Source organism: Panthera onca, chromosome E1 (assembly GCF_046562875.1).
Source record: "Panthera onca isolate mPanOnc1 chromosome E1, mPanOnc1 haplotype 2, whole genome shotgun sequence".
Taxonomy (NCBI): Eukaryota; Metazoa; Chordata; class Mammalia; order Carnivora; family Felidae; genus Panthera; species Panthera onca.
Window position 1 is genome coordinate 35,154,044 of NC_138352.1, and position 13,044 is coordinate 35,167,087.

At 56.0% G+C, this 13,044-nt stretch overlaps 2 protein-coding genes and 1 long non-coding RNA gene across 3 annotated transcripts; 2 read left to right on the top strand and 1 right to left on the bottom strand.

The window, feature by feature from the left end:
- Positions 1–71: 71 nt before the first annotated feature.
- On the bottom strand, positions 72–8,897 carry NEK8 (NIMA related kinase 8). The gene is made up of 15 exons (XM_060646812.3): positions 8,788–8,897; positions 6,761–6,966; positions 6,288–6,520; positions 5,926–6,057; positions 5,228–5,436; positions 4,985–5,064; positions 4,721–4,902; positions 4,467–4,617; positions 3,702–3,778; positions 3,256–3,373; positions 2,226–2,376; positions 1,828–1,991; positions 1,564–1,722; positions 1,240–1,398; positions 72–854 (listed from the first exon to the last, which is right to left on the bottom strand). Exons 1-15 carry the CDS (start codon positions 8,832–8,834, stop codon positions 826–828), a joined length of 2,097 nt encoding a protein of 698 aa, XP_060502795.3. The 5' UTR covers positions 8,835–8,897; the 3' UTR covers positions 72–825.
- LOC145713120 (uncharacterized) lies at positions 8,895–10,987 on the top strand. The gene is made up of 3 exons (XR_014136059.1): positions 8,895–9,077; positions 9,400–9,496; positions 10,520–10,987. It is a non-coding gene; the product is annotated as an uncharacterized LOC145713120 (long non-coding RNA).
- Positions 10,988–11,006: 19 nt separating this feature from the next.
- Positions 11,007–12,790, top strand: TLCD1 (TLC domain containing 1). Its single transcript, XM_060646806.3, has 4 exons — positions 11,007–11,397; positions 11,735–11,817; positions 11,904–11,986; positions 12,251–12,790. Exons 1-4 carry the CDS (start codon positions 11,204–11,206, stop codon positions 12,632–12,634), a joined length of 744 nt encoding a protein of 247 aa, XP_060502789.3. The 5' UTR covers positions 11,007–11,203; the 3' UTR covers positions 12,635–12,790.
- The last annotated feature ends 254 nt before the right edge of the window (positions 12,791–13,044 follow it).

Sequence of the window (13,044 nt, forward strand, 5' to 3'; positions counted from 1 at the left end):
GGCCGGACCGCGGCCCTGCCCAGCCCTGGGGTGTCGCCACCCCCAACCCTGAAGAGACCACATTCTAGGCAGGCAGCTGATGTTTTTATTGGCGCTATTTCCCAGTCATCTGGAAAACTGGTCTGGCCCAGCCAGCAACCTTTCTCCCAACCTGCTTTGGGGGAAAGGCTGGGGTGTGGGGTGAGAGGCAACCTTCAGCAGGGATTAGCTCCGCAGTAGACACTTTGGTACCCTTGGCAGATGCATTTCCAGTCCACAGGGGACGAAAGAGCTCAGAAGTTGTGCTAATCCGTGCCTCAAGTTACCGAGCGGGGGGTAAGGTGGCAAGACTCCCTGCCCCAGGCAATGCAGAAGCTAGGCTGCCAGAATAGCCAGTCCAGGCAGGACTGGGCTTGCCCTGCTCCAAAGTAGAGCTGCTCTCGCAGGGGGCACCAGCGATTTCTTTTCTAACTGGGCTGGGGGAGAGGGCATGATCTGGATGGAGCCACAGCCACCTCCAGCTTTTTTCTGCCAAGAGTCGGGAGACCACCCTGCTTCCCAAACTTAGGTCTGGTTTCCAGGTCTAGCCAGCCTGGTCCCTGGGGACACCAACTTAAGAGAAGAGGGGTGGGGAGAGAAAAGAGAGTTGTTGGGGGAACAGGGTGGGTTGAGGTTTTCATATCCAGGGCCAAAGGAGAGTGGGCGCTTCACTAGTTCTTCTACCGGGTTAATGACCAGCCAGGGGCTGGTGGGGACAGTCTTGCTGCAGGCATCCGCACATTTCAAGAACGTTCAGAGGAGAAGCAACAGCAGGGTGGTCCAGGTCCAGAGGTGTATCTAGGTGCCTCAGGGTGGGATTGGCTCATCCGTAACCGCTGGAAGGTATGGAAACTTGCAGCGACCCAGAGGGCAGTGCCTCAGCAAGGGATCCCCACCTCCGCTCCCACTCCCACACATGGCCCTGGACTCTGGACCCTGACAGGCCAGAAACAGAGGTTCAAACTAAACTGGACTGGAGGTAGGAGGAGAAAGAAGGCCTTTGGGCCCTGGGAAGCACCGGAGCAGCCCTTCAACAAGGCCCAAGACGCAAAAGCCCCTGCCCTCCCCAGGTAGGAAGCTGTTTTACCCGGCAGCTTCTGCTTTCATTTATCTGGGGGCTTTTAGTGATTTGGGCTGTGACCACTGGGGATGGGGGCAGGAGCAGGGCCCAGCTGGATTAACCCTGGTGTAGATGAAGTGGGAAAAGTTATAACAACTCACGGCGAACGGCCAGCAGAGTGTTTCCATGGCAACAGGACACAGAAGTCACTGTGTAAGGGTGCGTCTCATCCAGCTGCACTGGCCGAGGGAGTCCAGCATCCTCATCCCTTCTTCCCAGTCGACCTCGGGCCCCTTTGCCCCAAGAGTACACTTCGCCTTCTGCCAAACAGAATCCCAAGCACGGAAGTAGGAGGAGGACACGGCTCAGCGAGCAGCTCTCCTCCCGGATCGCTGCACGGGCCCCATCACGATGTTCAGCAACCCTGAACGTGATAACCACGGACTGCCCACACCCTATCCGCCCCCACAGTGCCCACTAATCACCTGCCCCAATGGCTACAGTGAAGGCATCCCCACAGGCCACCATCGCTGTCTTGATGTTCTGCAGGCCTCGGACTTGACAAGGTGCCCGGCTGACCCGGCGGGCATTGGTGCCCAACTGCCCATGCTGATTGCTGCCAAAAGTGTAGCAGTCACCAGAGGCTGTAGGGGAGGAAAAAGGGAAGGAAGGAAAGGGATGCCTCAAGTGAGATTCCAAGGAGGCCAGGAGAGTCCACCCGTGGCCTCCTGTGCCCAGGTCCTACTCACCAGTGACGGCAGCTGAATGAGCAGTGCCCAGGTCCACACTCAGCAAGGGCTCCTGGTCCAGGGGTGCGGAACCTAGCGGTGTGAAGCTCAGGGCCTCCTCTACCTGCTGGTCGGGGGCAGGCTCCTCCCCCAGGGAGCAGTGGTCCAGGCCCAGTTTGTTGAACCTGAAGGTACAGGCAAAACCCAAGTGCAGCTGACACTTTGTATAGTCTCTCCTGCTCCCAGCAATCTGGGCAAGAGCCGGTCACCAGGGCACAGATCCCACCCTGGGTTGAACCCAGCAGCACTCTCAGCGCCCCCTAGTTCTGCCCCTCGGTTGGTGGCAACGACATGTCATGTTGCCTTAGCAGCCAGGGAGGGGAAGGGGACAGGCTAGTCATCCCGGTGTACCTATTTACCTGTTACTCCCACAAGCCAGGGCTCGGCCAGGCACGGTGAGGATCATGGAGGAGTCAATGCCACATACAACCCGCTGGGCTTCCTGTCCTGGGGGTATGGATACCTGCTGGGGACAGCTGTGGGACTCCCTGGTGCCCAGTCCTAGCCGGCCTACAATGAAAAACCAGGATGGGGCTTGTTTGAGTTTTAGGGTCGGTGATGCCAGGATGAGGAGTCACAGAGAAGAGGGAACAGCGTGAGTGAAGGCTGTGCCCTCAGCCTGAAATGCCCATCCTTGGCCCCTCTATGGTCAAAATCCTACTCCTCCTCAAGACCCCGTTCAGATGCCACCTCTGCCTCCTCCAGGAAACTCCCATGCCATTCCTTGGGTTCTCACATCTCTGGACCTTGGGAGGAGCCCTCACACTGTCTGTCCTTTTTTTTTTTTTTTTAAACGTTTACTTATTTTTGAGACAGAGAGAGAGAGACACAGCATGAATGGGGGAGGGACAGAGAGAGAGGGAGACACAGAATCGGAAACAGGCTCCAGGCTCTGAGCCATCAGCCCAGAGCCCGACGCGGGGCTCGAACTCATGGACCGCGAGATCGTGACCTGAGCTGAAGTCGGACGCTTAACCGACTGAGCCACCCAGGCGCCCCTGTCTGTCCTTTGTCATAGGGAGATGTCATCCCTTCCATTAGAATGAGTCTGCCAGGAGGACAGAAACCCCACGTAGGTCTTCTCTAATTTCAAAGCCCAGCGGGACGTGTGACCCAGAGAGGGCCACCAGAAGTATTGACTGATGAAAGAAATCTCCCCCGTTACAACATAAGCCCCTGAAGGAAGTGACTCTTGTTCAACTTGTCTCTGCACCCAGCCCAGGGGGCTCACAGATGTGCAGTAAAGTTTCATAAGTCAATAAATGAATGGAATTGAAGAGAAAAGACGGAGAACGAGTCATGGGGTAGAAGGTGGGTATGAAGGGAACAAATCATGGCCAGGGTACTGGGAGATGCAGCCAAGAGGCTGGAATTGGGTGGAGAGCTTACCACCATCTCCACGGCCCCACGCAAATAGTTCTCGCTCTGTGGACAGGGCCAGCACGTGAGAGGCCCCACAGGCCACCTGCACCATCTCATAGCCCAGCAGCGCCTCCACAATGGTGGGCTAGAGAGGGGGGGAAGCGAGAGAGACTGGGCAAGGGGCCTAGACTAGCTGCCTGGCCTCAGCATCCCATGTAAGGACGAAGTTGGAAGCGGCGAATTCTCACAAGACACGGCTGTCTCTTTAACTGCCCTCCCACCCCCACTGCAACCACTGGGGAAGGCCGGCCTTTCGGTACTTCCCCTGGTACTGCCTGGGACAGGTGCAGCCTGGAAGCTAGAGGGACCTAGCTGCTGGGGATCCCCTGCCCCCAACCTGGGTGTCAGCTCTCAAATGTGGGCTCCATGCCATCTCCCCACTTCCTCTTCCCCAAGGTATGTGCAACACCCACCTGGCTGATGTCATTGAGGCTGCCATGGCCTAGGCACCCGTTACTGCCACTGCCAAAGGTCATGATGATACCTCGGTCTGGAGAGTGGGGGGTGGTGAGGAACGAGAAGGGAGAGAGAGGTTGGGCTGTTTTTCCAGATAAGCCAGTCCATGGGTTGGGGGAGCAAGAAAAAGCTGGAAGAATGGGACAGGAGGTAGAAAAGGATAGGCAGAGGTGTCTCTTCTCAGATGTGTGAGTTGGGACAAGTGACAGTCTCTGAGCTTTATTTACTTTTTTTTTTTTTTTTTTTTTTGAAGTTTATTTTTGAGAGAAAGAGAGTGCGAGCTGGGGAGGGGCAGAGAGACAGGGAGAGAGACTCCCAAGCAGGCTCTGTGCCCTGAGCGCAGCAGCAAGGTCTGTTGCCCTGATGCAAGGCTCCATCTCCCCAGTTGTAAGATCAAGACCTGAGCCCAGATCAACAGCCGGGCGCTTAACCAACTGAGCCACAGAGGCGCCCCTCTCCTCTTTGAGCTTTTAAGATCTGAGCTTTCCAGATCTCTCTCTCTCTCTCTCTCTCTGTCTCTCTCTCTGAGCCTTCCTCAAATGAGTACAGTATACTGTAACTACTCGGCCAGGCCCTTGTGAGGGTAAAGGGGAGTGCGTGAGTAAAGAACCTGGTGCCAGATAAAGAGCAGAGAGCAGTATTGAGTGTGCAGATTGCAAATGACAAAGCAATGAGGGAAGGTGCTCTGGGGGTGCCTTCCCATAGTCCCCTGAAGGACTCACCGGTCAGGCAGGCTGTGAAGAGGTCCCCGCAGGCCACATGTTTGATAGTCACGCCCGACTGGCCCTCCAGGAAACGGGAGACGAACTGGGGCTGCGGCTGCTCCACGGCCCCGGGCAGGAGCGCGCCCCCTCCAGCGCCTAGGGGCGGGGCCTGTCGGAGGCCAGGAGGGCGTGGGCGGCGCCCCGGCCGCCCCTGCTTGGCCCCTGCTTGCCCGGACCCCCCTTGCGGTCCAGGGCCACCCCAGCCTGCTCACCTCCCAGAGGATAAGGCGCCCCGAGCGCGTGACGCCCGCCTTCTGCGTGCGCCCAGCTGCCACCTGGACCACCTCTGTGTTGAGCATCGGCAGCCGCAGCGGGGCGCTGAGCCCACCGCCCCACGCGTAGACCGCCGACAGCGGTGGCGGAATGGCCGGCCGTGCGGGTCCCCGGGGTATACCTGCGGGGACAGTGCATCAGGCCTATTAAACTAGTGGGAATGGCTTGGCGGCCGTGAGCACCGGCCGGGGGCTCCGACTTACCCCTGCAGCGGGCGCCTGTGGTCCTGCTCCCTGTGCTGCCGGGGGCCATGGGTGGCCCTGGGACCAGGGACTTTTCTGCCCTGTGGGTCGGGGGTTGGGGTGGGGGTTCAAGACCTGGCCCATTCCTGGCACTCCCACACGCAGGAATGGAGGACTTGCCCGGAGCTCCCTCTGCCCCAGGCTTATTGTGCTCCCATTGGGTGCTCCCCTGGGCCCAGAGTCCCCCTCCCTCCCTGCACAGGCCTCCTCATGCGGATGCTCCCCAGGTCGGTGTGGAGGTTGAGGAGGGCGCGGATGCAGAGTGGCTGTGCCATGATGTGGCTGAGCGGTGGCCGCTGTGCGGGCTCCAGGCTGAGCAGACTGAGGACGAGCTGGCGCAGCTCAGGGCTGTACCGGTCAGAGATAGGTGCAAAGGTGCCACTCATGATCTTCAGCACCAGCGCTGGCAGGTTCTGTGAAAGCATCAAGTGTGAGGTTGGCCACAGCCGGAGTCATGCTCTTGGGTGGCAGCGCCTCCCCGCCCCAGGTCTAATGGGGTGGTCATTGCCCTGCACTCAGAGCGTTCAGTCTGAAGAGGGGACTCCCAGTGATACAGTTGCCGAAGCCTGCTCTCAAGAACTCCTGATAGGGGAGCTTGGCTTCAGTTATGTCCTCAGGAACCCTAGGTTGTTGGGAGAACTCAAGCCTTGCCCTTAGGAGGGTCCCTAATCTGATGGGAGAGCTCTGCTTTCAGGAGTCCTCAGTTTAGTGGAAAGGCCCAAGCCCTCCCTCAGGAACCCACAGCCAGAGGGAAGTCACAGCCCTGCCCTGGGCTGACCTACTGGTCTGATGAGGGAAACATAACTCAGCCAAAAGAGAAGAAATAAGAGGTGGCTGGAGCCGAGGACTTCCTGAGGAGGGACAGAGATGTCCTAGTTGTCCCCATGGGGGTGCTAACTCACCGCAGCTTCGAAAGCCCTCTTGAGACTGGCCAGTTCATAGAGGACACAGCCCAGGGCCCAGATGTCACTCTTCTGGTTGTAAGGCTTGCCCTCACACAGTTCAGGGGAGATGTAGCACGGAGTGCCCACCACCTGCAGGGCGGAAGAGGATATTATTATAGCCTGAGGGTGGGGGAGGGAAGGCTCTGTTCAAGGCCCACTGGGAGACAGCTTCTTCCCAAAGCAGGCCCAAGTGCTTCTTCCTGCAGCCAGCCAGGGCCTAAGGGGCCAAGGTCTTATGGTGGGGAGAGAGTTGGGACACAGAGTGGGCCTTGGCCATCAAAACCTCCAGCACCCTTGAGTTCCCCTCCACGCCCAGGCACCGTGTAGGCCTTGCTCTTGCTGCTAAGGATCTTGGAGATGCCAAAGTCCCCGATCTTGACAACCATGCGGTGTTTGTCAAGAAGGATGTTTTGAGTCTTAAGGTCCCGGTGCAGGATGAGATGGGTGTGCACGTGATGGAGCGCGAGCAGGATCTGCACAAAGAAGTGCAGGATGGTCTCCTCCTCCAGCAGGGAGTTACAGCGTTTTTGGATGAACTCAGCCAGGGTGCCACCTGCAGCCACAAGGAACCGCTTCAGATCCAGGTCTCCCCATACCTGGGACTCTCCTTTTATGAAACTGAGCAGCCCAGACAGGGCAAGGGCCTGCTAGCCTCACACAACTGGGATGAGAACTCTATACCTCTGACCCTCCATCAAACTCATTCTGAGGAGGGAAGCCGGCTGATCTGTGTCTGCCTGTCCCAGAAGTGAGAGGCCCTTGGAGCCAGGACAATGCAAGGAGGCTGGCCCACCTGGTGCGTATTCCATGGCAATCATGAGGGCCTTGTCCTCCAGGAAGTTCTCATAGTACTCAATGACGTTGGGGTGATTGAGTAGCTTGAGGACCTGGCACTCATTTTGGGCTGCCTGCCGCTCTTCCTTGGTCATCTGCTCCACTGGGATCTGCTTGATGATCACCAGCTTCTGGTCAGCCTTGCGCAGGCACAGGTGCACAATCCTGGGGACACAGAGTACAGGGGTGGGTACCAGCCGAGCCTCCAGCCACACATCAGGCAGGGCAGACCTGGTCACTGGATAGTACTGAAGAGAGGAGAAAGGAAACCCAGACTAAGAGATCATCTAACTAAATGCACAGAACACTGAGTTTAGGAACAGGGAGAATTGACCACAAACTCTGTGTGAGACCTTAGGCAAGTCATTTAACTTATTTGAGATTCAGTTTCACCAAAGACACAGTGAAGTTAGTCTTGATCTCCCTACGTTCCCACACACCCTGGAGTTAACTGCCTGGGTTCAAATCCTGGCTCCTCCTCTTACTACTTATCTGCTCTTGCATTATATGATGTTATCATCTGAAAAACAGAATCAACTTCCCTGGGTTGCTGAGAAAATGCATGTAAGGCACTTAGCACAGCGTTTGGCACATCAAAAATGCTCAATGAGTAGAAGCCATTTACACTATTATTTTCTTCCAGCTCTGGTTAGTATCCATAAAAAGCAGGATTCTTGTTCTCCTTCGCAACCATATCCCCAGAGCATAGCCCAATATTTAGCACACAGGAACTCAAGAAGTATCTGCTGAATGAATGGATGATATGAATGAATGATCATCTAAGTATCAAATTTATATTTGATATCTCTCTCCTCTGAGCCCCAGACTAACAAATCCAACTACCTGCCTTGCATCTCTACCTAAATGGCTTGCATGCATCCTAAATCTTAACAAAAAAATCAAAATAGAACTTTTGATTCCTGCCCCCAAAACCTTTCCTTTCTCAGTCTCTTCCATCTCAGTAAATGACACCACCACAAAGTCAGACACCCTGAAAATCATGCCAAAATCTTTCCTCCATTTCAAACTTAACACATCAACAAATCCTGTTTCTACCTCCAAAATATTGTGAACTCATCCATTTCTCTCTCTGATTTCTGCTACAACCCTTGGCCAAGTCATTATTTCCTGCCTAAAATAATGAACGAGTCTCTTTAAAATGGTACCTTCACTTTTTGTCATCCTCAAATCTAAGTTCCATACAGCAGCCCGAGTGACATTTAAAAAATGCAAATCACATCAAGACCATTCTGCTTAAACCTCTTCCCTTTACACTTCAAATAAATTCAACCCCTTTATCTCCGCCCATAAAGCCATAATCTGGTCCCTGACCTCTGTGACAATCCCATTTTATACCATTCTTTCCCTTGGCCACTACATTCCAACTTCAGTCTTTTTCTCGGTTACTTGAATACTCTGAATTCTTTCTCACATGAGGTCCTTCCCATAGACGGTTTCCTCTGTTTGAAAAGCTCTGCCTTCACCTTCGAATTACTGGTCTTCATTCCTTAAGTCTTGGCTTTAAACTTCACCTCTCAGGGAAAATTTCCTTGACCATCCCAAATAAGTACTCCCTGGTGTATACTATGCTCGCAGCTTGTTAGTAACTGCTTTAATATCTTGTTTATTGTATTATTTCCCTACAGTCTGTAGGCTTCGAGAGAGAAAAGGCCACGCCTATTTTGGTCTTGACAGTATACTTGGCGCCAAGAGCCAGACCGGTAGAGTTGGCGCTCAGTATTTGTAGAATGAATGAATCAGGCATCAAAGAACAGAACTCTGTGGGGGCGCACAGGCTTGTTGGGGGCGTGACCTCCTTAGAGGCGGAGTCTCCCAGCAGGGACTGAGACCGGAAGTCTGGGCGGGGCTTTCCAAGTGTGCGCTCACGCCTCGGGGCGGGGCTAACCAGGCAGAGAATTCGCGGACAGAGTTGGGACTTACTTTCCCTCTCCCCGACCAGTTTCCTTCCCCAGATCCCTGGCTCACCCGAAAGCACCTCTCCCCACCACTCGGATCCGCTCGTACTTCTCCATCTCATTTCTCAGTCACATTTCCGGAACCCCTACACCCAGACGCGGCGCGTGCGCGGACCCGCCCACCCTAGGCCCACGCCCCCTACGTTGAAAGATAATTGGGGGCGGAGCAAGTGAGATTGGAGTTGGTTCAGCCTCGTATCTGTTTTGTGCTGTTTACTGGGTCTTACCAGCCCCCACCCACAGTTACTTTTTCAGGGTCCGAGGAACGGAGTGTTACGCCGTTTCTTGGCGCGGTTAGCGGTACGGTACCAGCCACTTCCCACACACATCTCGGCAACCGGCCCTCAAAAAGCTTCCTTAGAGCGGAGGGGTGCCCTGCACAACCGTGTGAGGGTGGAAAGCCAGGACCGACCTCTCAGCGCAGCACCTCTTTGCCCACTAGTGACGCTATTTCGAAAGGGGAGAGCAGATTCTCATTGGCACGCAAATGATGAACTACCAAAACTGTACCGAGAGCGTCAGCACTCTCGGTCTGTGGGGCAGGGAGCAAGGTTAGCTGAGTTTCGTGTTTGCCTAGGGAGGGACCGGGGCAACCCCGAGCTGTGCAAATTGATTCACCTAGGGTGGAGGAGACACGGTCTCCAGGCCGTCCGGACTTGTGAGCACCGCGCTCGTCAGCACTTCCAACTTCCCCCTGCACACACACAACTTTGCCTCAGGTAATCTGCCTTCAACGCTCAACTATAGGGAGAATCTCCTTGAGAGGGGGATGAAAGGGAAGTGGACCATTATCTGAAAACATCAGAGAGAGGAGGAAAGGGAGCTGTTTGGCCGATGTGGGTTCAAAGCTTCTGCCTAAACGTAGGGGGCTGGTCAGTACGACTGTCTTGAACAGGAGTGAGTTTAATTCCTGTTGTCTCCCTGTGCCGCTCCTCTGTGTGAGCTCCATAAAAGCTCAAAGAGCGAGAGGATGATTATTAGCTAAGGGATAGCGTCCCTATTTCTGAGTGAATGAGGAATGTGAAGAAAGGATTGTTTATGTTCTGTCCAGCCCCACCCCTCAAAAGGGTACTCAAACCTACCCAAGTGGAAGGACCACTTGAGGGTCCCCACGAGGGGCCCTCGGTCGCTGCCTCAGGCTGCTCTTGGCTGATAAACAAAGCTGCCCTGTGACTAAAGGGGAGCACAGAGGGGAAAAGCCGCTCAACCCGGGACACTCGTGCTCTCACCTAGAAACCAATCGGGCCGTGGTTGACCCAGGAGCCCCACAGGGGTTAATATGTAACCGTGGAGCTATCAGGGGAGGCAGAGCAAACACCCAAACCTCTTGGTCCCCTAAGGCTTCTAGCTTTCCCTCCCTCTCGCAGCAGCTTTTCCCTAGCTCCCCCCTCCCCTCCAGCTACACCCTTCCACTCCCTTACCGCCACCCCAGCCCCAGGTTCTCAGCAGTTCTGGCGTTAGCTCTTCGTTCCACTGGAGGCGGGAGGGGATCCCGCCCCAAGGTGGGGATAGGCTGACACCTAGTGACCGCGAGCTGTAACTGCCTCGGGCCGCTGGCCTGAAAAGTAAGGGTCACCCCAGCAGCCCCGGCAAATCCGCGGTCTTTCCTCGTCCCAGTCTCCAGGGAGCCAGGAGAAGAGAGCTGGGACTGTCTGAGGGAGGATTGTGACAGCCGCACGGCCCCGGGAGCCCAAGAGCGAGCTGGGAAGAGGGGTGGTGATAGATTAGTCGATCCTTTCCAGGCACGGAGTCGATGCGGGGCGCCATACACGCAGAAAAACTGGCCTGAAGAAGCTAGACATCCAGTGGAAGAACAGGGTATGGGCGGAGATCATTGTCGAAGTCAGGCTCGGATCCATCTGCAGGACCAGGGCTTAAAGGACCCGGGTGTGTGACGGGCCCCGCCCCGCTCTGCCAAGATTGGAGTTGAGGGAGGAGAGAGAGTTCTCTCAGTGCCCGCCCAGGAGGGGGAGCCGGTAGCCCCGGGGAAAGTAGGGACGCGGGTTAATGAGGCCAAGCGAGGGAGGCGGGGCTCCATCGGCAGTCGGGAGGCGCCAGAGAGGGGTGCCACGCGGGCGGCGGCGCCCCCAGTACAGCTCCTTTTCGCCCGAAGTCCGCGGGAGCCAGGCGGGGCCGGGAGACCCCGGGAAACGGCGCTCTCGCCCTGGGTGCAGCCTAGGAGCCGGAGGGGCGGGAGCAAGCGGCCGGGGCGGGGCGGGGTGGGGCGGGGCGATAGGGGGCGGGGACAGAGGCCCGCGGGGAGGGCCCGGGAGGAGCGCAGGGGCCTAGAGGGCTCCACGAAATCTGTGCGAGGCTGGCGGCCGGCAGCGAGGCGGCCGGGGTGGACTGGCCCGAGAGGGAGCCCCATTCCGGGAGCAGTCCGACGAGGCCGCCTCGAGGGCAGACAGACGGCAGGGAGGGCCAGCATGCTCCCACTGCTTCACCCCGCCCTGCCGCTGCTCCTGAGCGCCACGCTGACCTTCCGGGGGCTCCGGAGAGCGCTCTGCTGCCTGCCGCTGCCGGCGCACGTGCGCGCCGACCCCCTGCGCACCTGGCGCTGGCACAACCTGCTCGTCTCCTTCGCCCATTCCATCGTGTCTGGAATCTGGGCGCTGCTGTGGTGAGTAAAGGACTGGGGTTTTGAAGGTGGGTGGCTAGGGATCCCGCGTTACCCTCCGCATCCCTCTCGGGCAGGCCGAGGCCATGCAGTCTTAACTGATTTCCCTGTTTGGAAAACTCTCCAACTAGGAGCGGCAGAGGACCCAGGGGGAGGGGAAAAAAAAAAAAAATCCCATCTGGGAAACGGGAGACACCTGGGTTTCAGCCAGGCCTCTCTCCTCACTGCCCAGTCAGCCAATAGCGCGAGCTCAGATCCCCGGGGACTGGGAAGGGTAATGGGGGATTAGAGGGTCCTTAGGGATGCCGAGATGTTGAGAGCCTGCTTTCTTCGCTCCCAGTATATGGCAGACCCCGGAGTTGCTGGTGGAGATTGAGAAGGCATGGTCGCTTTCTGGCTACCTGCTAGTTTGCTTCTCCGCAGGTAGGTCTTGCCCAGAAAGCATTAAGTAGGTGGGGGACGGGGAAAAGCTTGTTCAGGTCTTTTCATGACCGTTTTCTCTCTGCTAGGGTATTTCATCCACGACACGGTGGACATCGTGATTAGTCATCAAGCCCGAGCTTCTTGGGAATACCTGGTTCACCACGTCATGGTAAATGAGACGCAGGGGATATGGTGTAGGCCTGGTGCTAGCAATCTAGTCTCAGCCTTGTCTGTCTGAACCTGGGAGGTAAAGACCCATCTTTTTCTTAACCCCATTTCTAACCTGTGTCCTACATTCCATTGCTGGGACAGAGGGTTGGCATTGTTTCTGTGCCCTTGGCTATTTTAGGCCAGCAATCCCTGGCCTTACCTAGTATCTCAACAAACTGATGGTATCTGGGTTCCCTAACACATTCTCACCCTTGTCTTCCAGGCCATGGGTGCCTTCTTTTCAGGCATCTTTTGGAGCAGTTTTGTCGGTGGGGGAGTCCTAACATTGCTGGTGGAGGTCAGCAACATATTCCTCACCTTCCGCATGATGATGAAGATCAACAATGCCCAGCACCTTCTCCTCTACCGGGTCAACAAATATGTCAATTTGGTCATGTACTTTCTCTTCCGCCTGGCCCCTCAGGCCTACCTCACGCACTACTTCTTGCGTTATTTGGGCCAGAGGACTCTGGGCACTTTTCTGCTGGGTATCCTGCTCATGCTGGACATCATGATTCTCATCTACTTTTCCCGTCTCCTCCGCTCAGACTTCTGCCCTCAGCGTGTCCCCAGCCAGCAACACAAAGACAAATTTTTGACTGAGTGAGAGGCACAAAGCCTACAACTTGTGGCAAGAGCAAACACAGCCAAGAACAGAGCCTCACACATATATGAAAGAATTAGCCCCAAGCCTGGGGCATCCTGGGGATAACCTCTCCACCTTTGAAGTCTGCACCTACTATTGAAAATGCTAATGAAAGCACTCCTCCGAAGTCCTTGTCCTTTCTTGGGCAAGGGGTGAGGAAAGCAGACAGACCGGTTGGACATGCTGGTTGGGTGCGGGGACAAGGTGCTATGAAAGGCAGCCATCCCACACTGCCCTGAAGTGGATGCTAATGAGAATTGTGTATTGTGTACTGGTTTCATACAAAGCCTCTTCCAGGGATAAAGGGAGGGGTTCTTGTTTTTTCTCCTACCACTATGATGGTGGCAAATCGTAGTTGTCCTAGGACAGAC